This window comes from Cricetulus griseus, chromosome X (genome assembly GCF_003668045.3).
Source record: "Cricetulus griseus strain 17A/GY chromosome X, alternate assembly CriGri-PICRH-1.0, whole genome shotgun sequence".
Classification (NCBI taxonomy): Eukaryota; Metazoa; Chordata; class Mammalia; order Rodentia; family Cricetidae; genus Cricetulus; species Cricetulus griseus.
This window is the reverse complement of record NC_048604.1, coordinates 114,676,411-114,700,634: the sequence shown is the minus strand read 5'-3', so window position 1 is coordinate 114,700,634 and position 24,224 is coordinate 114,676,411. Positions and strand designations below refer to the sequence as shown.

At 46.6% G+C, this 24,224-nt stretch overlaps 1 protein-coding gene across 7 annotated transcripts; it reads left to right on the top strand.

The window, feature by feature from the left end:
* Positions 1-11,273: 11,273 nt before the first annotated feature.
* Positions 11,274-23,869, top strand: Porcn (porcupine O-acyltransferase). 7 transcript variants are annotated; one of them, XM_027433293.2, is made up of 15 exons: positions 11,274-11,431; positions 12,068-12,236; positions 13,436-13,628; positions 14,053-14,096; positions 14,348-14,529; positions 14,609-14,739; positions 14,855-14,872; positions 16,196-16,210; positions 16,303-16,428; positions 16,588-16,688; positions 18,213-18,289; positions 18,380-18,443; positions 18,546-18,631; positions 19,649-19,759; positions 23,465-23,869. In XM_027433293.2, exons 2-15 carry the CDS (start codon positions 12,101-12,103, stop codon positions 23,564-23,566), a joined length of 1,386 nt encoding a protein of 461 aa, XP_027289094.1. In that variant the 5' UTR covers positions 11,274-11,431; positions 12,068-12,100; the 3' UTR covers positions 23,567-23,869. The 7 variants fall into 7 exon arrangements, with proteins under 7 accessions (XP_027289094.1, XP_035305999.1, XP_027289095.1 ...); XM_035450108.1 differs by lacking the exon at positions 14,855-14,872; XM_027433294.2 differs by lacking the exon at positions 16,196-16,210.
* Positions 23,870-24,224: the final 355 nt, after the last annotated feature.

Below are 24,224 nucleotides of genomic sequence, written 5' to 3'. Positions count from 1 at the left end.
ATGGAGTTGGAATCCAGGGCCTAACACATACCAAGCAAATACTCGACCACTCAGCTATGTAACCAGCTCTCTGGGGGGGGGGGTTTACTTTCTTTTTGTTTTTGTTTTTGTTTTTGTTGTTTTGTTTTTCAAGACAAGGTTTCTCTGTGTAGCTTTGGAGCCTGTCCTGAAACTTGATCTATAGACCAGGCTGGCCTTGAACTCACAGAGATCCACCTGCCTCTGCCTCCCAAGTGCTGGGATTAATGGCAGGTGCGCATCTGCGGATGCCACCACCACCACCCAGCTTGTTTACTTTCTTGGTTTAGTTGTTTGGTAGTTAGTTGCTTTTTTAAAAAATAACTTATTTATTTATACTTTATTTGCACTGGTGTTTTGCCTACATGCATGTCTGTGTGAGGGTGTTCAATTCTGGAGTTAGACAGCTTTGAGCTACCATGAGGGTGCTTGGAATTGAACCCAGGTTCTCTAGGAAGAACAGTCAGTGCTCTTAACCACTGCACTATCTCTCCAGCCCGCAGTTGGTTGGTTTCTTAAGTGCTGGAATTCCAGACATTTGCCACCATGCTTAACTCTTTATTTTATTTTTATTTATTTATTTATTTATTATGTGTACAGCATTCTGCCTGCATATGTCCCTGCAGGCCAGAAGAGAGTACCAGGTCTCATTATAGATGGTTGTGAGCCACCATGTGATTGCTGGGAACTGAACCTGGGACCTCTGGAAGAGCAGCCAGTGCTCTTAACCACTGAGCCATCTCTCCAGCCCCTGACTAATTCTTGAGCTAAGGCTCTGGTTCTTGAAGTTCTTAGCTCAAGAGATTCCATCTTATCCTGCATTGGTGATGACATGCCTGTCATCTCAGCACTTGAAAGGCTGAGATAGGTTGATCATTGTTGAGTTTGACATCAGTCTGGGCTATATAACAAGACCCTCTGTGGGGGGAGGACAGATGGACAGACAGACAGACAGACAGACAGACACACACACACACACACACACACACACACACACACACACACACACACACACACACACACAGATTCCTGAGTACCTGGTAGCATGACCAGTCCAGGTGAGTGTGTTTAAAGGTTTGCTCTGAATAGGATGTAGTGGTAAATATTTGGTTGGATGCCTCCAAAGTCATGTCAAAGAGATAGAATACAGCAGAGTGTAAAGCTGTAATTGGTAGTAAGAATGCTTATTAAATGCCGGGGATTGGTGGCGCATGCCTTTAATCCCAGCACTCGGCAGGCAGAGGCAGGCGGATCTCTGTGAGTTCAAAGCCAGCCTGGTCTCCAGAGCGAGTGACAGGATAGGCTCCAAAGCTACACAGAGAAACCCTGTCTCGAAAAAAAAACCAAAAAAAAAAAAGAATGCTTATTAACCAGGGTGGGGGGACTGTGCAGATAGCTTAGAGCACTTGGCAAGCATACACACAGCCCTGTATTCCATCCCCAGCACTGCAGGAAGAAAACGAAACAAAGTTCATAATCAGGATTAGGGGCTATCTGGTCATTTACTCTATTTGGACAAGGTTCACTTATCTGTTCTCAGGCAAGATTACAGGCGGATCTTGTTTTTCTCACAATTTGTCATAGTCTAAGCCCTGGGAAATCTGGGCTCCTGCAGAGAAACAAATGCTTAATCTCTAAAGCTGGCTGTAGTTTAGAGGCTTTGATTGGAACCCAAAGCTTTACACATGGCCAGTCAAGTGGTCATCTAGCTAGAGCCTCAGCCCCTGAACAGGCATTAGGTCATGTGTGTCTATCCACAGATGGCCACTTGGGTTGCTACCCACATCAGATCTTAAGGTGCTACCTCTGTGGGTGGCTTCTATGGCAGCATGAGGGCCTGTGTGGGAGGATGTAGCCATCAGCCAAGGCTTCAACAATGTGATAATCACTCTGTAAAAACAAGTCTTTGTGGAATTAAATCCCCAATCTTAAAGCCAACATGGACTATTAGATAGCAGCAAGAAAGACGGGTTTTGAGCTGGGGAGATGATTCAGCAGGTAAATGTGCTTACCGAGCAATACCTGGCAACATGAGTTGGACCCCACACAAAGATGGAAGGAGAGAAGTGACTCCACAAAGTTGTCCTGACCTCCACAAGTGTCATGGCATATATGCCTACTCGTTATGCATACACACAATAAATTAAAAAAATAATCATACTTGTTTCTATTTGGCATGGTGGCAAGCACCTGTACCATCAACTTCATCATGCAGAGGCAGGAGGGTGTCAACCTTACTACCTGGCTGGACTCCATAGAAAGACATTGTGTCAAAAAAAAAAAAAAAACAGGTCTAGGGATGTGGCTCTTGATGTCACAGTGCTTGCCAGGCATGTTCAAGGTTCTGGGTTTAATTCCCAACACCAAAGAAAGAAAAATAAGCAAACAAACAAAAAAAAAACAAAGTGCAAAACACATGTGTAATAAAAGTCAGGTGCAGTGCCAGGCATTGGTGGAGCATGCCTTGAATCCCAGCATTCGGGAGTCAGAGACAGGCAGATTTCTGTGAGTTGGAGACCAGCCTGGTCTACAAGAGCTAGTTCCAGGACAGTCTCCAAATCCTGTCTCAAAAAACCAAAAAGAAAAAAAAAAGAAAAAGAAGTCAGGTGCAGTAGTATGTACCTGTGCTCCTCTACTTGGGAGACTGACACAGGAGTCTCATCTCAAGGGTTCAAAGCCAGCTTGAATAGCATAGATGTTGTCTCAATAAGTAAATTTTTTTTAAAGAATGTGTAACATTCACACCTTTGTTTATAAAACAAGATGATGGAAGTAAATAAACATGAGGCCAGGAGATAGCTTACTCTTTCCTAGGGCGTGAGTTCAGTTCCCAGCACCCAAGTGTGGCTGCTCATAACCACCTGTAACTCCAGCTCTTCTGACCGCCACGAGTACCTGAACACATGTGGCATTCATACAGACACATCCAAATAAAAATGAAACCTTTAAGGGCTGGAGAGATGGCTCAGCAGCTAAGAGCATTGGCTGCTCTTCCAGAGGACCCAGGTTCAATTCCCAGAACCCACATGGCTGCTCACACTGTCTATAACTCCAGTTCCAGAGGATCTCACACCCTCACACAGACATACATACAGGCAAAATACCAAAGCACATGAAAATAAAGAATAGCCGGGCGTTGGTGGCATGCACACCTTTAATCCCAGCACTTGGGAGTCAGAGGCAGGCAGATCTCTGTGAGTTCGAGACCAGCCTGGTCTACAAGAGCTAGTTCCAGGACAGCCTCCAAAGCCACAGAGAAACCCTGTCTTGAAAAACCAGAAAGAAAGAAAAGAAAGAAAGAAAGAAAGAAAGAAAGGAAGGAAGGAAGGAAGAAAGAAAGAAAGAAAGAAAGAAAGAAAGAAAGAAAGAAAAGAATAAATTAAAAATGAAACCTTTAAAATAAAATATCGGGCTGGAGAGAGAACTCAGTGGTTAAGAGCACTGGCTGCTCTTACAAAGGAGCTTGAGTCAGTTCCCAGCACCCACATGGCAGCTCACAACCATGTTTAACTTCAGTTCCAGGGCATCCAACACCCACCTTCCTCTGACTTCCTCAGGCACCAGGCACACACATAGTGCACATACGTACACAAATGCAGGAAAAGCACTCACATACTTACAATAAATAATTCTAATAAAATTAAAATACATATATACATGTATTCTTTACAAAAAGAAACAGCTCTGGTAAAGGCAGAAAGATCAGGAGCTCAAGGGCATCCGAGCTATATAGCAAGTTGCAGGCCAGGCTGGGCTACATGAGACCTAAAGAAATATTTTCAAAGTCATCTTCATAGCAACAGCTTTCATGGTGTCCATAAAGAAGAAACAACGCAAGTGTCCTTTGATGGATGAAGGGACAAACAAGATGGGGTGTGGGTCTATGATAGCATACAGACCGACTTTGAAAAGGAAAGATGACTCTAGAGGACATTATTATACTAAGTGAAATAAACCAGTCCCCAAAGTACAAATATCATAATTCCATGAGGTGCTTAGAATAGTCAAAATCTCAGACAGAAAGTACAACTCAGGGGAGCAGAAGTGGCTGGAGAGAAAGCTCAGTCCTCGAGCAGTTGCTCTTGCAGAGGACCTGGGTTCAGTTCCCAGCACCCAGTTCCAGAGTATCTGGTACCCTTCTCTGGCTCTAAAAGCCAGATAGGATTTCTCTGTGTAGCCCTGGCCAACCTGGAACTAAAGTCTCCATGAGTTTGGGTGCCTCAGCATTTCCAGTGTAGCACCGAAAGCCTGGAGATTCGTGAAGAGCCACTGGTCTTCAGTCTGCTTTGGAAGGCTGAAGAAGCTGGGTTCCGATGGCATCAAAGGATGGGGCAATGGTTGCAGGACAGACACAGTCACCAAGCAGGCAATCAGTGCTACTTGGTTTTCTTAATTAATTTTTTTAAATTTGATGTGTATAGGTGTTTTGCCTGCATGCATGTCTGTGTGAGGATGTTGGGTCCGATGGAACTGGAGTTATAGATAGTCAAAAGCAACCATGTGGTTGCTGGGAACTGAACTCAGGACCTCTGAAAGAACAGCCAGTGCTCTTAACCTCTGAGCCATCTCTCCAGCACCAAAGCACTATTTCTCAGACCTGTTTTTATTCAGTCTGCCCCACTAGGTACCCACTGTGGGACAGACACTTCCACACAAACTTAATTGCCCCCCTAAGATCATAGGGAGTGGCACTATCAGGAGTTGCGACCTTGTTGGAGTAAGTGTGACATTGTTGGAGGAAGTGTGTTTCAGTTCACTTCCTGTTGCCTGTGGATCAAGATGTAGAACTCTCAGCTCCTTCTCCAGCACCATGTCTGCCTGCATGCTGCCATGACCGATAATGGACTGAACCTCTGAAACTGTCAGCAAGCCACCCAAATGAACTATTTTCCTCTTTAAAAGTTTCGGTGCTCATGGTGTCTCTTCACAGCAATAGAAACCCTAACCAAGCCACAAATAAGGGGAGTACCTCTTATTTGATCCAAGATCAATTGAATTAAGAAACAAGATTAACTATCACAACTCCCTTATATAAAATATCCAAGCTGGTGTTGATGCAAGCTGGGCTGTGGTAGCCCACACCTTTTATCCCAGCACTCAGGAGGCAGAGCCACGAGTATCTCTGTGCGTTCAAGGCCAGCCTGGCCTACAAAGCTACAAAGAGAAACCCTGTCTTGAAAAATCGAAAACAAAATATCCAGAATAAACAAATTCATTGCCTGGCATGGTGACACAAAACCTTTAACTCCAGCATTTGAGAAGTGGAGGAGTCAGGCTGATCTCTATGAGTTTTGAGGCTACCTTGGACTACATGTTGAGATCTAGCACAGCCAAGGCAATATAGTGAGACCCTGTCTCAAATTTTTAAAAAGTAATAAATTTATAGATAGCTAGTGATTAACAGTGGCCAGTGTTGTCACTAGGAGATAGGAATTGATACTAACAGGCATGAAGTTTCTTTGCAAGCAACTGAAATATCCTAAAATTAGATTGTAGTGAGTTTGTTTTATTTGTTTGTTTTATTTTGTTTTGTTTTGGCTTATAATTTGGAGTGAAATTAGTGCTGTGGCCCCACCTCTTTTTAAAGCCTTTGTATTTTAAATTGCACATTTAGTGTGTGTGTGTGTGTGCATGCCCTCTTGTGCGTGGAGATCAGAGAACAACTTGCATGAGCTGGTTCTTGTTCTCTGCTTCCACCACTGAGACCTGAGGATTAAAGTCAGGTCATTAGATTTGGTGGCAAGTGCTTTTACCCACTGCACCACCTCATTGACCCCATTTGGAAATTCTTCCCCCCTCAACAGGATTTCTCTGGCTTTGGAGGCTGTCCTGGAATTAGCGCTCTTGTAGACCAGGCTGGTCTCAAACTCACAAAGATTTACCTGCCTCTGCCTGTGGTGCGCTGGGATTAAAGGCGTGTGTCACTACCACCTAGCTATTTATTTATTTATTTATTTATTTATTTATTTATTTATTTATTTATCGAGACAGGGCTTCTCTGTGTAGCTTTGCAGCCTGTCCTGGAACTCACTCTGTAGGCCAGGCTGGCCTCAAACTCATATAGATCCACCTGCCTCTGCCTTCCTAGTGCCGGGACTAAAGGTGTTCGCCACCATCCTGGTTCTTCTTTTAAACTAAACTAAACAAACAAACAAACAAACAAACAAACTGCACAATGGTGACACCTCTTTGTGGTCACAAATACTTGGGAAGCCAAGAAGAAAGACTGAGCCTAGGAATTTGGGGCCAACCTAGCAAGATCTTATCTGTAGAAAGAAAGAAACACTAGTTTTGAAGTGTCAATTAAAATAAGATTTATGAGTGCTATACAGAAAGAACGTAAACATCCCAGTTATTCCATGTAAAAGAAAGCCATTGTTAGCCAAGCAGTAGTGGTGCATGCCTTTAATCTCAGCACTTCAGGGACAGAGGCAGGCATCTGGCCTGTCTGCAGAGCAAGTTCCAGGACAGCCAGAGCTACTCGAGAAACCTAGTCTTGGAAAGCCAAAAAAAAAAAAAAAAAAAAAGCCACCATCAGATTAGCATATCCCTCAGGCAAAAATCACCAAGGGATACTAAAGTCGAGTGTCTACTCTGGGATTGAGAAACAATTACACAATCTCCAGTATCTCCTGGTGGTTAGATAACTCCAAGGCAAGATAAGGAAACCCTGTCTAAAAAAAAAAAAAAAAAAAAAAAAAAACTCCCAGTAAAATACAAGCTACATGGAAAAGGACATAAGCCAGAGAAACCTGGACACCATCACCCTAACCCACTGACCGAAGCAAATACCAAGAATTTTGAGACTAATCAGTATCTTGTGACTACTGATAACTGAGCATACAGCATCACCTCTGTGGAATTCTTGCCACAAATACATAATCTAAATCTAATCATATCAGATAAACCTACCAAGAAAGACTTTCTTCCCACGAACTGGCCTACATTCTTCATAAACATCCAAGCAAACAAAAACAAAACAAATGGGAAAACCCATCAAGATCATGAACTGGGAAAGACTGAAGCAGTGGGTCCAAGATGTAACACTAATACACAAACTGACTTAGTGGAGCCCTTTCTGTATGGAGAGATACCATGCCCAGCCTAGACACAGGGGTGTGGGGGTGGAGAGGGGCCTTGGTCCTGTCTCAACTAGATGATGGGATAGACTTAGTGGACTTCCTAGGGGACACCTTACCCTCTCCGAGGGGCAAATGGGAGGTGGGGGGAAGAGGGGGAGCAGGAGGAGAGGAGGGAGAACTGGGATTAGAATGTAAAAAATAAAAAAGAAATATTTTAAAATTTTTCAAAAAAAGGAAACCAAAACCAAAATAAAACTAATAGTATAACAGCTCAGAACCTAGGCTCCCCTTTTTCTTATTCAAGCACTTGAGTGATGCAGGCAAGAGGATGGTAAATTCAGCTGGGCAGTGTTGGCGCACACCTTTAGTCCCAGCACTCTTGAGGCAGAGGCAGGAGGATCTCTATGGATTCGAGGCCAGCCTGGTCTACATAGTGAGTTCCAGGACAGGCTCCATAGGTACACAGAGAAATCCTGTCTTGAAAAAAAAAAGCAACAACAACAACAACAAAAAGGATCATAAATTCAAGTTTTTCTTCAGCTTCATATTGTGTCAGGCTAGGACGCATGAGACCCTGTTTTTTAAAAAGGGAGGGGGCAGCTGGGCTTGGTGGCTCACGCCTTTATTCCCAGTACTTGGGAGGAAGGGGTAGCGGATCTTTGTGAGTTTGAGGCCAGCCTGGGCTACATAGTGAGTTCCAGGACAGCCAGAGGTGTTACACAGAGAAACTCTGTCTTGAAAAAGAAATAGCGCTGCTGTCAAGATGGCTCAGAGGACAGAGGCACTAATTCCCAAGCCTGATGATTTGAGTTCAATCCCCAGGACCCACATGGAAGAAGGGGAGAACCAACTCCTGCAAGTTGGCTTCTGAACTCCATACATTTGTCATGGCTTGTGTGTACCCATCCTCCCTCTCAATAACATGTAACAAATTTTTTAATAAATTAAAGCAAAATGGAAGTTGGAGAGATAAATCAGTAGTTCCAGAGGACCTGGGTTCAGTTCCCAGCACCCACATTGCAGCCTACAGCTGTCTATAACCCCAGTCCCAGCACTCTTCTTGTAAGGATTCAGGCATTATGCTGGCCTGCCCTGTCACCTGGCAGAATGCACTCAGGCAGTACTCTGGTCAGCCCAGGGTTCCATGAGTACTAGTCTGCAAGCAGGTGCAAAGGACCCCTTTAAAAGACAGAGCCCCCCCCTACTTAGGCTCTCTTTCCTGCTGTTCCCCTGGGGCAGACAGGACTTTCCCTGTCTTCCCCTTCTCTTCTGTCCTCTCTCTGTGTCTCTGTGTCTCTTTACCTCTTTTCTCTTTCCTTCCCCCTCCCTTCTCTTTCTAATAAAACTTCTCACTTAAGCTCTGTCTGTTTGGTGTGCTTGTTCCCTGCCTAGGTCACCCTTGCCTGCCATGGAATCCACCAGGGTCCCCCATGCAAGGTTCCTCAAGCTTACTTGGGCACCAGGCATACATGTGATACCCAGACATGCAGGCAGGCAAGACACCCATACACATAAAAAAGTAAATAAAGTGAAACGGAGTTTGTCAAAGTGGGACACGCCTTTAATCCCAGGCAGAGCTCTGTGAATTCACGGCCACCCTGTTCTACACAGCCAGAAGAACCAGGGTTGAATAGTGAAACCCTGCCTCAAAACAAATAGTCTTGGCTTTAGCCATCTTCCTTGAAACTCCTGTGCTGAGAGCAAAGTGGAGGAAGAAGCAAATGTGCAGACTGAAGCGCAAGAGAAGAAAGATGAGGCGGAGATCCAAGGAAAACCATCTTGTCCCCCCATGAAGGCTGAGGAGCAGAAGTAAGAGATGATGAAGGCCAGGAGGCTGGTACAAGTTATTGGACTGTGTGCTACTGTCGGTGTACGTCTCAATGGACCTGGAACCTCACCATCTGCTTGAAGAGACCACCTGAGAGACTTGCCTGCCTTCATTACAACCAAAACAGTCCTGGTGGCCGTCAGCCCGGGACCTGTGGCATTCTGGACTCGTTCTGTTCTCACCTGTGGCCAAGTGTAACTCATGTACAACAAACCATCTTTCTCATCATCTCAGCTGAAGAATCAAATAAATAAATAAATAAATAAATAAATAAATAAATAGATTAATTAATTAATAAAAGATAAAAGGGGCCAGGTGTGGTAGCATTTACCTTTAAACCCAGAATTTAGGAGGCAGGAACAGGTGAATCCCTGTGATTTCAATGCCAGCCTGGTCTACATACTGAGTTCCAAACTAGCCATGGATAGTGAGACTCTGCCCTCCTTCCAAAAAGGCATCTAGGTCATCATCTAGCGAATCTAGTTCAAATGTACAGACTTTCTCGTACTGACTGCTATGCTCCATCCCTAGCACTGAAGGAAACAAGCACTACATATTCTAGATATGAAACAGCTCACTCGTATAGTTTTTAATTTCTCCAAAAACAAGAGATCGATATATGTATATATATATATATATATATATATATATATATACCTGTTTGTTTCACTATTGTTTTCTCCTTTTCTTATTGATTTATATATGTTTGTTATATGGCCCAAAATATAGATATCTGTTCTTTTTTTGACCCAGGGTCTCACTGAAAATCCTGGAACTCAGTATGTAGATCAGGCTGACCTGAAATTTAATAAGTGAACTAGGCTAGCCTCAAACTCACAGAGATCCAGCTGCCTCTGCATTTCTAGTGCTGAGATTAAAGGCGTATGACACCACACCAGCTGTATTCTACTGGTTTTAGAATTATTTTATGTATGAATACAAAGCACAAGAGTATCTAGGAGTAACAGATGGTTGTGAGCCACCTGTTTGGACACTGGAAATCAAACCTAGGTCCCCTGGAAGAGCAACAAGTGCTCCTAACCACTGAGCATTCAGCCCTGTATTCTACCTTTGAAGAAATGACTTAATATTTGTGCATCTGGCTGGTGTAAGTATTCACTTATATGTACAGATACACATACCCCCAGTGTTAAATATTTTTCACTTGTAAACATAACTATTAATTTATTCAGTTTAAATTAATGTTTAAAAAGATCAGCAGCTGAACATTTACCTAGAAAACCCAGGGCCCTAGGTTGCATCCTCAGACTGCCGGGGACAGAGACAGGCAAAAGAGTTTCTCCAAGCCAAGAACTGCTAATCCCGCCCTTTTGTTTAACAGAAAGAGACACCGCCCAGAGTGAATGGGCACAACTTCCTTAACTCCATACAGCCAGGCATTAATCTTATTAGAACCTGTTTTCCTTAGGTCCTGGGGTCAGGATGAGGTCAAGATTGACCTGGGCATGCTTCTCTGTTCACATTCACATTTGGAGCTAAGCCCCTTAATGCCCTATAAGTGCGCCTTAGGAAAAAAATGGGCTCTTCTTGGGGAGTTTGAGGTTTCATTAGCCTAGGAATAGAACTGAATGCCCACAATTGCAGTGTAGTTTCGGTAGAGAACCGTGCTGCACAAACCCTTTGTGTTGGTACAGAGAGCAATACAGATCATTGTCGGGGTCAATTTTTTAAGCGTTCGTTCTTAGCCTCCTTCTAGTTGACTGGAAACACTTAATATCAGCTGAGTTCACCTTTTTTGCAGGGTCCAGTTTGGTGGGGAGTTAAGCAAGCTAATCAGTTAATGATAAGCCAAATGCCACAGCTAGCCCTTAGGGGGTCGATAAGGCACCTAGTGAGTGCTCCTAGGTGACACAGTCATTACCTACAAAAGCTCCTGGCTGGTCCCTGAGGCTAAGGAAGACTGGAAATTCCTTCAGATCCCTCAAGAGATAGGAAAAGCGAACGTCCGCGGCTTTTTCCAGCTGTGACTAGGGTCACACGGTCACACTAGTATCTAGACTAGAGGAATCTTGGGGGGGGGGCTTTTGGTAGAGAAGGGGCTAGCCTCCTTTCCCCCCCTTATCTTTTCCATCTTGGTTCTCAAGGATTACAAAATAATCATTAGGAAGCGTTTTCTTGGAAGTTAAGAAATTCTTGCGTCTCGAAAGCTCCAAAGCTGGAATGGCAACTGGCCTGAAAAAGGCACCCGCGAACCCTCCGTGCGCCGACGTGCTCCGGCACCCCGCGCCCCTCAACCCTGCGGCTCCTCCTCGCGATGCTCTGGCTCACTCCTCCCGGTCCCCGCCCCGCTCCCGTTCTCCGATTGGAGGAACTCAACTGCTGGCCCGCCCCGGGATTTAAAGGGCCCGCTCCGCCGCGCCGCCCTGGGAGCCACTGCTGGTCCCGGCTTTGCGGCCTGCGGGGGAGGCTGCCCGGAGGAGGTGGCGAAGGTGGCAGCAGTGCGCGTCCCCGGCCCCCAGGACCACGTCTTCCTTTCTGCCAGGTATGTCTCCAGTAGTGTGCGCGCGGCTCCCACATTCCCATCCTTAAGCTGGCCTCCCGGGTACTGATCTGTACCTCCTGTCCTGGGACCTCGTCCGCATCACCTATAGGACTCCCTCCCTGCTATGTCCCCTGCCAACACTTCCACTTTCCTGCAGTCCCTAGACCAGGGCAGGGCTTTGTTGGCGGTTTTTCGCTGATTGGGGTGAGATGAAGCTCGCGGAGGATACATCCATAGAAGGAGAGATGCACACGGCCCCTAAGTGTCACAGACTCCCCCTTTCTGCTCTCCACACTGAGTGACTACCTTGGAAACCAAGAAGCCCACTTCTTCCGCCCCATTTGGTATATAGGTCTAGAATGCATATTATTCTATCATCATTGGATTGGACTGGTCAGAGCATTTAAGATACACTGGTCCTTCATTCTCTGTGGGTCATAGTGCATCCAAAGCATCCACTGATAGCACAGTTGGTGGCTCAGCCTGATGTACCTGATTCACATCTTCCCCCAAGCCTTCCAATACCATGCTGGGGGCTTGGCAGCCCGAAGCTGAAGTCCTGAGTGCTCGAGTCCAAACCTTGATTGTGAGCAGCCCCATGAACATCTTACACCCTCCGTGTCCTTCCTTTGGCAGATCCGTCTGTCCATCCATTTGTGTGGGTCCACAATGGCCACCTTCAGCCGCCAGGAATTTTTCCAGCAGCTACTGCAGGGCTGTCTCCTGCCTACTGTCCAACAGGGCCTTGACCAGATCTGGTTGCTCCTTACCATCTGCTTCGCCTGCCGCCTCCTTTGGAGGCTGGGTAAGTGTCTGCCACTGTTCCACCACATCAGATTGTATCTTATTTGCCACACTCATGGATACCAAGCTATACCTTACCCTGCCCCATCCTAACATGGCACATCCTGCCATGCCAAATCAGGCCCCTACAGGTCCAGCCCCACCACATCCCATTCAGCTAAGTCCCAGACCACCACAACACATTCTTTATGTACAGCCACCTCAAGCCACACTATGCCAAGCCACATCCTGTCCAAGACATGACCTTCAGCATTCCTGCACTCTGGGAGTGTGGGATCCTCAACTGTCTATATTCCAAGGAAGATATTACAAGTATCCTATCCCAAAGTATCATAGTTACAAGGTTTGAAAAGTCTGCCAAGTTGAAATTTTCACATGCTGGGCTTCCAAAATGTTGACATTATGAATTTCTATAATCAGGACACGATTCTTTCTGGGTTCTTAGAGTCTATAGTTTTCACAATCATAGCAAGTCAATATCCAAATGAGAAAGCTCTGAATCCCCAGGATTCCTCTAGGATACAGAGATTTCTGAAAACCAAAGTTTCCCCTCTTTCATTTTCCTTTTCATCTTCAGTGGATGTTTTCTTGTTTCCAGTTTTATTATTTTGGTACATATCAAAGCTACTGAAAGGTTCAAAGAATAGTAATACACACACACACACACACACACACACACACACACACACACACACGCACACACACACACACTCATCAATCGCCAAGTTCTCTGTAGTTCACATTTTGCCACAACAGCTTGCTCTATCTTCCTACCTGTCCATCCAGCTGTCATCTTCCCGAATCATTTCAATAACCTGATGGTAGCATGACACTTCACCCCAAGTCCTTCAGTATATGATCCCTGAGAACAAAAACACACCCTACCGCCACACACAACCATAGCTTCAAACATCATCCCCACCCCTGCAAAATTTTAAATTGGATGGAAGATAGACTGAGAATTTTTTTTTTCAGTGTCCCTGAAATGTCCTTAGTAGATGTTCCTTTTAAATCCAGACCTTGGCACACTTGCCAGCTCTCCAGTACCAGCTTTGGGTCCCCTTCAACCCCATCACATTCTAGGCCTTTGCCCAGGCGGGCCCTATTGCCCAAGTCCTCCTTCCTTTTCTGCCAGCCCACCAACCTCCTGCTTCTTGTTTTCCCTCCCTGTCTCTGTTTCTCTCTCCCTCTCACCCTAAGGGTTACCGTCTTACCTGAAGCATGCAAGCACCGTGGCAGGTGGCTTCTTCAGCCTCTACCACTTCTTCCAGCTGCACATGGTTTGGGTCGTGCTGCTGAGCCTCCTGTGCTACCTCGTGCTGTTCCTCTGCCGACACTCCTCCCACCGAGGCGTCTTCCTCTCCATCACCATCCTCATCTACCTACTCATGGGGTATGGGTGTGCATCCTCACCCTCACCCTGAAGGCAGGCGGGTCCCCAAGGCCTTGATGAAGTGGTCCAAGATAGGATGGCATGGGATTCTAAGGAGAAAGAGAGGAGTCGGGGATCATCATTCTACAAAGAGAGAGAGAGAGGAGAGAGAGAGAGAGAGAGACAGAGACAGAGACAGAGACAGAGACAGAGACAGAGACAGAGAGAAGTGTTCCTGAGGAAGGCAGCCTGAACAATTGTCCTTTCATGAAGTGGTACAGGATGGGTTGATCATGGGCTTCCCCTGGAGGAGGGCCTGGGGATGTTTTCTTTAGTGTGAAGTAGAGGTCAGAGAAGTAGAACCCCTTCATTACCATTGTGCCCCCCCAAGTGTCCAAATCCCTAGGAGGTACAGGGCCAAGACCATTACCTTTTTTTCCCTCAGTGAGATGCACATGGTGGACACCGTGACATGGCACAAGATGCGAGGTGGGTAACTCTGCTCCCCTTCCCCTCCTCATCTCCTAAGAGCCCCCACCCTGATTCTTTTCTCCATGACTTTCCCCCTTTGTAAACCACATTACAGTACAGGCCTCCCTCTCCCCTGGCATCTGTGTCTCTTTGTCTCTTTCAACCTATCATTGTGTCTCCCTTTCCTGTCACCTCACACCTGGTACACCCTATCTTTCATTGTGACATTCTTTCTTGTCCATACACTTGACCATGGGCCCCACACATAGGGGCCCAGATGATCGTGGCCATGAAGGCGGTGTCTCTGGGCTTCGACCTGGACCGGGGCGAGGTGGGTGCAGTGCCCTCACCTGTGGAGTTCATGGGCTACCTCTACTTTGTGGGCACCATCGTCTTTGGGCCCTGGATATCCTTCCACAGCTACCTACAGGCTGTCCAAGGCCGCCCACTGGTGAGCTCCTGGGTGGCCAGGTGGGCAGGGACTGTGGGAGCCGCCATGGGGCAGTGTTCACGGATCCTTGATCCCACAGAGCCGCCGATGGCTGAAGAAGGTGGCCCGGAGCCTGGCGCTGGCCCTGCTGTGCCTTGTACTGTCCACTTGTGTGGGCCCCTACCTCTTCCCCTACTTCATCCCCCTCGACGGTGATCGACTCCTTCGCAAGTGAGCACAGCCTTCAAGGCCCCTGTGTAGCAGTGAGGGGGCTGGGTAGGAGCTTGGGGTCTTCCCAATTCTGAGCCTGTCTCTTAATGCTTCTGTCTGTCTTCTGTTACTACAGCAAGAAACGCAAAGCCAGGTAAATGAGGGCAGGTGCTGAGGGCAAGTGGGATGACCAGGGCTGGGCCAGAGCCTTGGACCATTTGGTTCCAGACATCTGAATCTGACTGACCATCTACCCCATTACTGCACAGAGACCAAGTGTCTGTCTGTGGATGTCTGTTTGACCAAGATTGGCTCAGTGACTCCGTGTATGACTGACACTCCAACACTACTGTGTCTGGATGTCCTTCTGTTGTACCAATAGAAACAAGTTATGTGACTGTAATGGAAAAGTGGCAAGTGTGTATTAGTTGGTGACTAAACAGAGTTGAATTGTTTGCCTGTGGCCACTGACTCCCTGAGTGTTGGACTGAAATCCTGACTGGCTGGCTGTGCATTGTCAGTGGTGGGCTTGTGTGGCTGTCACTGGCTAGGGTAAACCTGGGTCGATGATTCTGGCTTATCTGGAACTCTAGTCTGCCTGTACAGCATGCAGTGTGCCTGCTTGTGATTGACTCTGCCAGTTTGTCTGCCTTCTCAGACTGCTTGGTGCTATCTGCCTAAAGGATTATTCCAGCTATGAGCCTGTGCCTGTTTGACCAGGACTGTATCTGGCTGTTTGCTAGCTGTTTGATTGTATGACTTGCTCCCCTTACTCACTGGCTCCTGGTTATGTCTGATACTGAATGAAGCTCAAAACAAAACAAAACAAAACAAAAAACAAAACAGCTGGGTGTGGTGACACACGTCTTTGATCCCAGCACTTGGGAGGCAGAGGCTGGTGGATATCTGTGAGTTCGAGACCTGCCTTGGCTACAGAGAAAGTTCCAGGACAGCCAGAACTACTGTGAGGAACCATATCTCAAAAAACCAAAAAGAAAAGAGTGAGAGAGACTCAGAAAAGTGAAGTCACTTGACCAGTGTCCCTGAGTTAAACAGCCGGGCAGAAAGCCCAGGCTGTGTTTCACAATGCAGGATACTATTCTGCTTTTGATGTTGTCTGTGAAATTGACACTGTATGTGTGCATAGTGGCCATCTAACTGTCTGTGTCTCACTACGGTTTTATTTTATTGTCTTATAAGGTGACTAAATCTGGCTAGAGAGCTGAGAAGCTGAGAACATTTTTGTCTGGCTGTGTGGCCATTTTAGTGTACAGGGCCATGTCATATGCCAGCTCATGCATTCATTTGAGCCATGTGAAATCAATCACCTGACCATGTATGTGTGTGACCATCAGAGTCTGCCTCTTTTGCTACCATGTTTCTGTCTTATCTATGAAGAACTCAGGCCAACTTCCAGGGCCTCTCTGACTCTCTTTTCTCTCTTCTCTGCTGCATTCCTGACCCCTGGGGGCCCTAGGGGCACCATGGTAAGGTGAGTCCACAAGACCAGATGCTGAAACATGGAGGGGGGGGTCGTGTTGGGGGCCTGGATGTAATACTTTTTTCCTGGCCCTTTCTTCACAGGTGGCTACGGGCCTACGAGAGTGCTGTCTCCTTCCACTTCAGCAACTATTTTGTGGGCTTTCTGTCTGAGGCCACAGCCACATTGGCCGGGGCTGGCTTCACGGAGGAGAAGGACCACCTGGAATGGTGGGGAGGGCTTTGGGACCCTTTCTCCCACAGGGTGCTGCCTGGAGGAAGTGTAGGGTGGTGGGAGGCGCTCCTGGGAAGGGATCAGTCAAGACAAAAACATAGCAGCCAGATAGCTTGAGATGCCAGCTATTAATGGAATGTCTGTTTTGTCCACAGGGACCTGACAGTCTCTAGACCATTGAATGTGGAGCTGCCCAGGTCCATGGTGGAAGTTGTCACAAGCTGGAACCTGCCCATGTCTTATTGGTTAAATAACTGTGAGTCACTAAGTCACCACTCCAGAAAAGTTTGTAACCCAGACCATTTCATACATCTGAACAGTAAACATTTAGTGAGCAACTACTATGTGATGGGCACTGAAGATACAGCAGGGGCTGTGAGTGTATCTCAGTTTGAAGAATGCTTGCCTAGCATTCATGAAGCCCAAGATTTTGATCCCCAGCACCACATTAAAAACTGGGTGTGTGGTACCTGCCTGTAATCCCAGCTCTATGGAGGTGGAGGCTGGAGGTTTGGAGGTTCAGTGTCATCCTCAGTTACATAGAGCTGTTCTAGGTCAGCCTTGGATACATGAGATCCTGTCTCACAAACAAGGTATATTAGGAACAACAACAAAAACACAGCACTTGCTAACCTGGTGAAACTGGCAATTTGGAAGGTGGATAATTAGGAAAAAACTATGCAGCAAGTTGGGTAGTGATAAATGCCGAAGCAAATAGTAATAATGATGGCGAAACAGGAAGGAAGGAATAAGGCAGCAGTCTGGAAAGTTAAGTAATTTATCCAGGGCAAGTTTCACTGTCACTTCAGCAAAGGAATGCAGATATGTGGGTGAGGAATGTGACAGATGGAGAGGACAGCAGGTACAAAGGCCCTGAGGTGGGAGTTTGCCTGGTGTGTACGAGACAGCAAGAAGGTCGTTGGGGGACCGGAAACATGACTGCATGCACAAGCTCCTGAGGTCGCATCCCCAGAATTGGAAGAACAAAGATCTTTGGGCAGGCTCAGTGCACAAGATGGGGTAGTAGTAGGACATGACATCAGAGAGATCCTCCAGAGGCTCCAGGACCACTGGGAAGAAGCCTTTGGCTTTTTCTCTGAATGACAGTCTCTCTGGGCAGGGCTGAGATCAGAGGAGAGTCATGTGGGTTGTAACTGGATCCCTTTGGCATCTTTGTAACAGGATCCCTTTGGCTAGTTGAAGGAAAGGGGAGGGAAGGAGGATGACAGCAGGAAGGGGGCTGCCCAGATCAGCAATAGTGGTGGCAACAAAGTGCACGGGGAGAAGTGGGATTCTAGTATACTCTGAAGAATGAACTGGTAAGATTTGCTAAGAGTGTGGGTGTGGAGCTGGGCATTGGTGGTGCACACTTCTAATCCCAGCACTTGGGAGGCAGAGGCAGAGGCAGGTGGATCTCTGTGAGTTTGAGACCAGCCTGGTCTACAGAGAGTTCCAGGACAGGCTCCAAAGCTACACAGAGAAAGCCTCTCTTGAGAAAACAAAACAACAACAAAGAGTGTGGATGTGATGGGAAGGTAGAATTTTACCCTGAGAACCTAGAAGGATGGAGGGTTGGCACTGACTAGCCTTGGGAAGTCTGGCTGAAGCAGGGTGGAAGGAAGACTGGGAGTTAATTTTCAGGCTCGTGACAGCTGAGGATGTCATAAAAGACTTTATCCTGAGGGCCCCAACAGATTATAGTTCTCATCCCACTTGTCACTCCCTGGAAGGGCTGGTGAAAGTTCCAGACAATCTGGACCTGTATCCCTCTCACCTGCAGATGTTTTCAAGAATGCTCTCCGCCTGGGGACCTTCTCAGCCGTGCTGGTCACCTATGCAGCCAGTGCCCTCCTGCATGTGAGCAAGACAGACCTGGACCAAGGGAAGTTGGGTGGGGGTATCAGAGCCTCCTCTTCACTCTCATTGTCCCCTTCCCCGGGTCTCCAGGGCTTCAGTTTCCACCTGGCTGCTGTATTGCTGTCCCTGGCATTTATCACATATGTGGAACACGGTGAGTGTAGAGCCCGGTACAGTACAGGTGGAAGGTTCATGGGAGGCTGGATCCAGTGTTCCCTAAGGCTAACCTCACTGCCTGCCATTCTACCTTGTCCAGTCCTCCGAAAGCGCCTGGCTCAGATCCTCAGTGCCTGCATTTTGTCGAAGCGTTGTCTGCCAGACTGTTCACATCGGCATCGCTTGGTGAGAGTTCATCATGGGTAACCATGTACCCAACACTGCCCTTCCAAAATGTCACTTCTGTCTCCATCTTGTTATCTGTCTCTGGGTGCCCAGCCTCCTCCTCTTCTGGTGCCTGAGCCATTCCTAAAACCTCGCCTCTATTCACTGGCATCTGTTTCTCTAACAGGCATTTATTGAGCACCTGCTGTATACACACCTGGCATTCGTTCCCCCACTGAACATTTATTGAGCACCTGCTGGTTCTAGGTGCTGGAGACAAAGTGGTGAACAAAGCAAGCCAAAGTCCTGGCCCCGTGGGACAAAGATTTTAATTGGGGAGACAGTAAAGTCAGTCAAGGCTAACAGTAGTTTGTCAGGTTGTGACTAGTGCCAAGCGTAAGGGAAAGGGGATGGGAAGAATGGCGGTGGTGGTTTTCCCTTTTCATTGGGAAGATCAGGAAAGCCTCCATGGCTGAGGCAGCTTGTGAGTTCTTTAAGTGAAGGAGGTAAGGGAGGGGAGCATCTCAGGAAAAGGGGATACCCGGTGTAAAGTCCCACCCCAACAGAGGAATCTTGGGGCAACAGTGAGGAAGCCAGTATGGCTTGAGCAGAGAGTGATGGGGAGAGGGGAAAGACAGGCCCTCTAGGTCAGGGCGGGATTTGTTTTGGTTTTGTTGTTGCTTTCATTCTATTTGCCATAAGAAATGCAGACAACCTCATATTTATCTCCCACCGGCAACGATGCTCATCACCATAACCCCTGGCTCAAAGTCCCACCATTCTTGCTCCTCTGCCTGAACGCTCGCATCTCCCCCAACCTGGACGCCCTCGTGGTTACCAACACCCTCGTCCTTGGATGCCTCTGAGCTCCCATAAGAGGCTCCTTGAACCATCTCTTTCCTATCTGGGGGTACCCTGGGCATCGTCATTCCCGGGACCCACAGTGCCTTGTGTCCCCCCCTGGGCTTCCCTGCACAGGTGGTGGTGGGGGACAGTGGGCAGGTCCAGCTGCCAAATATATCCATCTGTCCCCCACAGGGCCTGGGGGTACGAGCCTTAAACTTGCTCTTTGGGGCCCTGGCTATCTTCCACCTGGCCTACCTGGGCTCCCTGTTTGATGTCGATGTGGACGACACCACAGAGGAGCAGGTGAGGCGGGGCCCTGGGCTGGGAGGTGGACCAGGGATGGCAGTTGGGAGAACCTTGAAGACCAAGGCAGTGAGGCCAAGCCTAGGTCATGTGTCTTAGCTTGTACAAATGCCTTGCTCCATCTTTCCCATTGTCCCTCAAATTTAATTACACTGCTGGCTCTTTCCTTTGAGCAAACTGTAATTTTTACTTATTCACCCTCTAAAATTCATTCTATTAAGGTACAACACAAAATGCAAGCTTTTCTCTATTTTTTAAAAACTGAACCCAGAGCATCCCTCATGTTATATACTCCTAGCCCCAGGTTTTACTTTTGTTTCAGACAGAGTTTCATGTATTCCAGGCTGACCTCAAACTCACTATTTACCTCCTCCCAAGGGCTGGGATTACAGGCATGTACCACCACACCCAGTTTTATGGGCTGCTAGAGATCAAAACCATGGGCTTGGTTCAAGACATGTAAGCACTCTACTGTGTTAAAAGCCCCAGCCCCAGCCTCAGCTCCAGGTGTATGTGTGTGTGTGTGTGTGTGTGTGTGTGAGTGAGGCAGGCATTTGGGGGAGATACGCATGTACCCCAGAAGAGAGAAAAACAGAGACACACAAGTAGCTCAGGGTAACCTCAAGCTCATTATTAGCCAAAGCCAAACTTGAACTTCTAATCGTCCTGTCCCCACCTCCTGTGTTCTAGATTATAGACATGTACCTCCAGGCCCAGTTTATGCTGTGCTGGGGATGCAATCCGGGGCTTCCTGTGTGCTTCCAATTGAGCTACATCCATAGCCCTGGATTCTGTTTTCCCATGTATGTTCCTTGGAATGGTGATGCACACCTATGGGTACCAGCTACTGGGACACTGAGGCAGGACTGTCATGTGAGCCCAGGAATGTTGCTACCTCGGCAACATAATTGAGATCCTACTTTTAAAAAAATTCACCTTAAAATTTCTATACATTTTGGAGACAGGTTCTCTCTACATAGCCCTAGCTGTCCTGGAACTTGATATATAGATCAGGCTGGCCTTGAACTCAGAGAGATCTGCCTGCCTCTGCCTCCTCAGTGCTAGGATTAAAGGTATGTGCCGACACCCAGCTCAGTAATACCAGCTCAGTAATATATATTGGTTTTTCGAGACAGGGTTTCTCTGTAGCTTTGGAGGTTATCTTGGAACTCACTCAGTAGACCAGGCTGGCTTCAAACTCACAGAGATCCTCCTGCCTCTGCTTCCCAAGTGCTAGGATTAAAGGCCACCACTGCTGGGCTTCAATAATATTTTTATTTGTGTCAAGTGTACAAATTCCAGGTATATCCATTTTACAATGGAGAACAATTTGAGAATTAATTCATATGATTTTTGAAGAATCTAAATTTTGCTTTCCTTTTAGTTAAGTTTTACTTTTTCTCACTTTTGGAGACAAGGTTTCTCTGTATTGCTTTGGAGCCTGTCCTGGAACTCCCTCTGTAGACCAGGCTGGCCTAGAACTCACAGAGATCCACCTGCCTCTGCCTCCAGAGTGCTGGGATTAAAGGCGTGCACCACCAACACCGGGCATTTTTTTTTCTTTCTTTTGAGATAGAATGCCTTTCTTTCTGGGGCTAGTCTGAAACTCCACATCCTGCCTTAACCTTGCTAGTAGTTACATTTTTAAATTCTTTGTTGTTGATTTCAAAACAGGGTCTCTCTGTGTAGTCCTAGCTGTCTTGCTCTGATAGCCTTGAACTATTTTTTAGATTATTTTTTAAAGATTTATTCATTTATATATTTTAAGCCGGGCGTTGGTGGCTCACGCCTTTAATCCCAGCACTCGGGAGGCAGAGGCAGGCAAATCTCTGTGAGTTCGAGGCCAGCCTGGTCTCCAGAGCGAGTGCCAGGATAGGCTCCAAAGCTACACAGAGAAACCCTGTCTCGAAAAACAAAACAAAACAAAAAGTTCATTTATATATTTTATGTGTATGGGTATTTTGTCTACGTGTGTATGTACACCAGAAGAGAGCATCATATCCCATGGAACTGCAGTTACAGATGGTTATGAGCTACCATGTGGGTGCTGGGAATTGAACTCTGAACCTCTGGAAGAGCAGCCAGTGTTCTTAACTGCTGAGCTATCTCTCCAGCCCTGATTTTTAAATTCTTAACTGAAAATAAACATTCATGTTTTTTCCTAATTAAAAACATTTTAAATTTTTCATTCAAATTGAGAGTAGAAAATTTTGGGTTTGTAGCCTGGCATGGTGGCACACACCTTTAGTTCCAGCACTCAGGAAACAGAGACGGGTAGGTCTCTATGAGTTCAAGAGGTTGGTCTTGGTCTCATAGTGATTACAAGGACAGCAAGGGTTACATAGAGAAACCTTGTCTCAAAAAATCTGTGTTTGTTTGGTTTTGTTTTGTTGTTGTTTTATTCTTGGATTCTGCATTAGTCCAGGCTGGCTTGAAAACTGTTCTCAAATCTCAAATCTCCCTAGTGCCAAGATTACATGTGTCACTAGGCAGTGTTGTCACATGCCTTTAATCCCAGCATTTGGGAGGGAGAGGCTGATGGATCTCTGCATTGAAGGCCAGCCTGGTTTGTTCCCAGGGCAAGTTCCAGGAGGACAGCCAGGGATACACAGAGAAACTCTGTGTGGGAAAAAAAAAGATTACATATGTCCGCTATCATGCCCTCTTTGGTTTCTTTTTACATAAAAAAGAACCTCCTTGCTCCAGCCTCCCAAATACATGAGATTACAAGCCAAGCTCCACCATGCCAGGCTTTCTTTAACATTCCTAAAACATTTTAGGGATGGATGTGGTGGCACATGCTTTTAGTCCCAGCACTCAGGAGGCAGACAGGTGAATTTCTGTAAGTCTGAGGCCATCCTGGTCCACATAGTGAGTTCAAGGCCAGCCAGGACTATGTAGAGACACCCCCATCTCAAAACAAACAGACAAAAAATACTTTTTTCTAGGAGTGTAGAGCCCTCAGTGGTAGAGCCCTTGTGTACCATGCTTAGAAAGTGATCCTTAGCATCCAAAAACAAAAATGTAAGCATTGTAGATATTCACTGCAAAATTCACAAGCGATCATTTTCATTTATTCATCAACTATCTCCTCAAAGCATATCAAACATGGATACAATATATTTTTTTTTTCCTCCAGGTTTTTCTCCCTGAGACAGTGAACTCACTGTAGACCAGGCTGGCCTTGAACTCACAGATCAGCCTATCTCTGCCTCCCGAGTGCTGGGATTAATGTTGTGTGCCACTACACCTGCCTTCCCCCAGTTTTTTAAGCACACGGTGTCTTCATTCTTTTTTTTTCTTTTTCATTGCAAGAGTTCAACATGGTTTATTCTGTCCTTTATTGGTAGACACTCAGATTTTCAATGTTTTCATATTGCAAATGACTTAGATGACAAGCATAACCCACCACATCATCTTGTCTTTAAAATGACTTTTTTTTTGTTGCTGCTGGAAAGCAAAACACAGGTCTTCCTGCATGTAAACACACACCCTCCCATCAAGCTATACACTCAGCCCCTTAAAATGATCTTTAAAGAATAATTTAAAAAAACCAAACTTTATCTGGTTACTCTTTGTAAATACCTAGACCCTTCTGTGACTTAGGGTTATGAGGAAGTACCAAATTTCCCTGGGCAAAGGATGGGTTTTCCTGAGAGACTGTATCCTGGAATTTCAGAACCATGACCTCTTTCTCTCCCACAGGGCTACGGCATGGCATATACTGTCCACAAGTGGTCAGAGCTCAGCTGGGCCAGTCACTGGGTCACTTTTGGATGCTGGATCTTCTACCGTCTCATAGGCTGAGGCATATGACCTTCATAATTCCCTTCAAGACTCCTCCTTAGGGTACCAGCCCAAATGAGGGAAGACCCTTTCTCTTCTCCTTGACCCCTCTCCATTCTTGAGCCCCAGCACCCCTACACACAAACACACACAGCCTTTCCATGCCTGTCAATCCCCACCCCACCACCAGGCGGGAAGGAGGTGGGGCCTAGGAGTGGTAGATACTTGGTGAAGCAGAGAGGAGCAGATCTAGGGTCCTCCCCGCCTGTCTTCTCCCTTTTTATATGCAGTTTGTTATTATCAAATAAAAGTGGAAATGCACAATAGGCTCGTTCTTCACTGGTCGGAGGGGAAGATGAGAAAGCAAAGAATGTACAGCACCGATGAGGGTTGGGAAGCTGAAAGTCCTGTGGGAGGGAAGCCGATTATGATCTGTTTGCGGTGAATTTAAGATTGTTCATGACTGGCTAAAGGGTTCAGGATGGCAGTGTCCTGCCATTGCTTATGTGGAACAGGAACAGATTGGGGCAAGGGGATTAATAATAAATGATAAAGAATTGAGGGATCCCTATTCTGATTGGTTGCTCAGATTAGGAGAGGGGGAGGGCAAGACGTGAAGGGTAGATTCCTATTGGTCCTCAGGACTAAGGGTTGCAGGTTATAAATAAATCGAGTCTGA